Below are 942 nucleotides of genomic sequence, written 5' to 3' on the forward strand. Positions count from 1 at the left end.
ATGGAAAATTTATTGAGAGCAAAGAAGCTATGGGATCTGATTGATCCTGGGATTCGAGAACGACGTGTTGGAGTAGCACAGAGTGAAGCGGAAAAGAAAAAATTGGAAGAGTTGCAGGCTAAGGATCTTCAAGTAGTCAAACATTATCTCTATCAAGCCATCGATAGAGTAACGTTTGAGCAAATAAATACTCGATAGATGAACCTCTCAATCGGTGTGGAATTGCTTGAAACAAAGGTTTCAAGGAAATGCTAGAGTCAAGAGATCAATGTTACAGAAACTTCGTAGAGACTTCGAAATTCTCGAAATGAAAGAAAGAGAAATGATCACCGAATACTTCGCGAGAGTCCTAACCATCGTCAATCAAATGAGAAGCAACGGAGAAAACATGCCCGACGACAAGATAGTGGAAAAGGTTTTACGAACACTTACTGAAAAGTATTTGTTTGTGGTAGTTTCTATTGAAGAATCACGAGATGTTGAAAAGATGATGATAGATGAACTACAAAGTACTTTGCTTGTCCATGAGCAAAAGTTCAAGAAGATTGAGAGAGATGAAGATCAAACACTGACAATCAATCATGAAAACTCCGGAGGACGTGGTCGGGGAAGATCAAGCTATAGGGGGCGAGGACGTGGCTCATCATCATTCAACAAAGAAACTGTTGAATGTTACAAATGTCACAAGTTGGAACATTTTCAATACGAGTGTCCAACTTGGAAGGAGTAGTTCACGAATTACGTCGAGTTTGACGATGAAGAGGCCATGATGTTGATGTTAACTGTTGATGAGAAGCAGGCTGTTCCCGAGCGTGTATTCATGGCGCAAACAGAAGATACGAAGAAAAAGCATGCGTGGTTTCTCGACTCGGGTTGCTCAAACCATATGTGCGGTGACAGGGAGAAGTTCACTAGTTTTGATTCTAGTTTTTCTCAAACTCT

At 40.7% G+C, this 942-nt stretch overlaps 1 protein-coding gene across 1 annotated transcript; it reads left to right on the forward strand.

Moving 5' to 3' along the window:
• On the forward strand, nt 1-730 carry LOC122591837. The gene is made up of 2 exons (XM_043764068.1): nt 1-173; nt 238-730. Exons 1-2 carry the CDS (start codon nt 1-3, stop codon nt 728-730), a joined length of 666 nt encoding a protein of 221 aa, XP_043620003.1.
• Nucleotides 731-942: the final 212 nt, after the last annotated feature.

Source organism: Erigeron canadensis, chromosome 3 (genome assembly GCF_010389155.1).
Source record: "Erigeron canadensis isolate Cc75 chromosome 3, C_canadensis_v1, whole genome shotgun sequence".
NCBI classification, from domain to species: Eukaryota; Viridiplantae; Streptophyta; class Magnoliopsida; order Asterales; family Asteraceae; genus Erigeron; species Erigeron canadensis.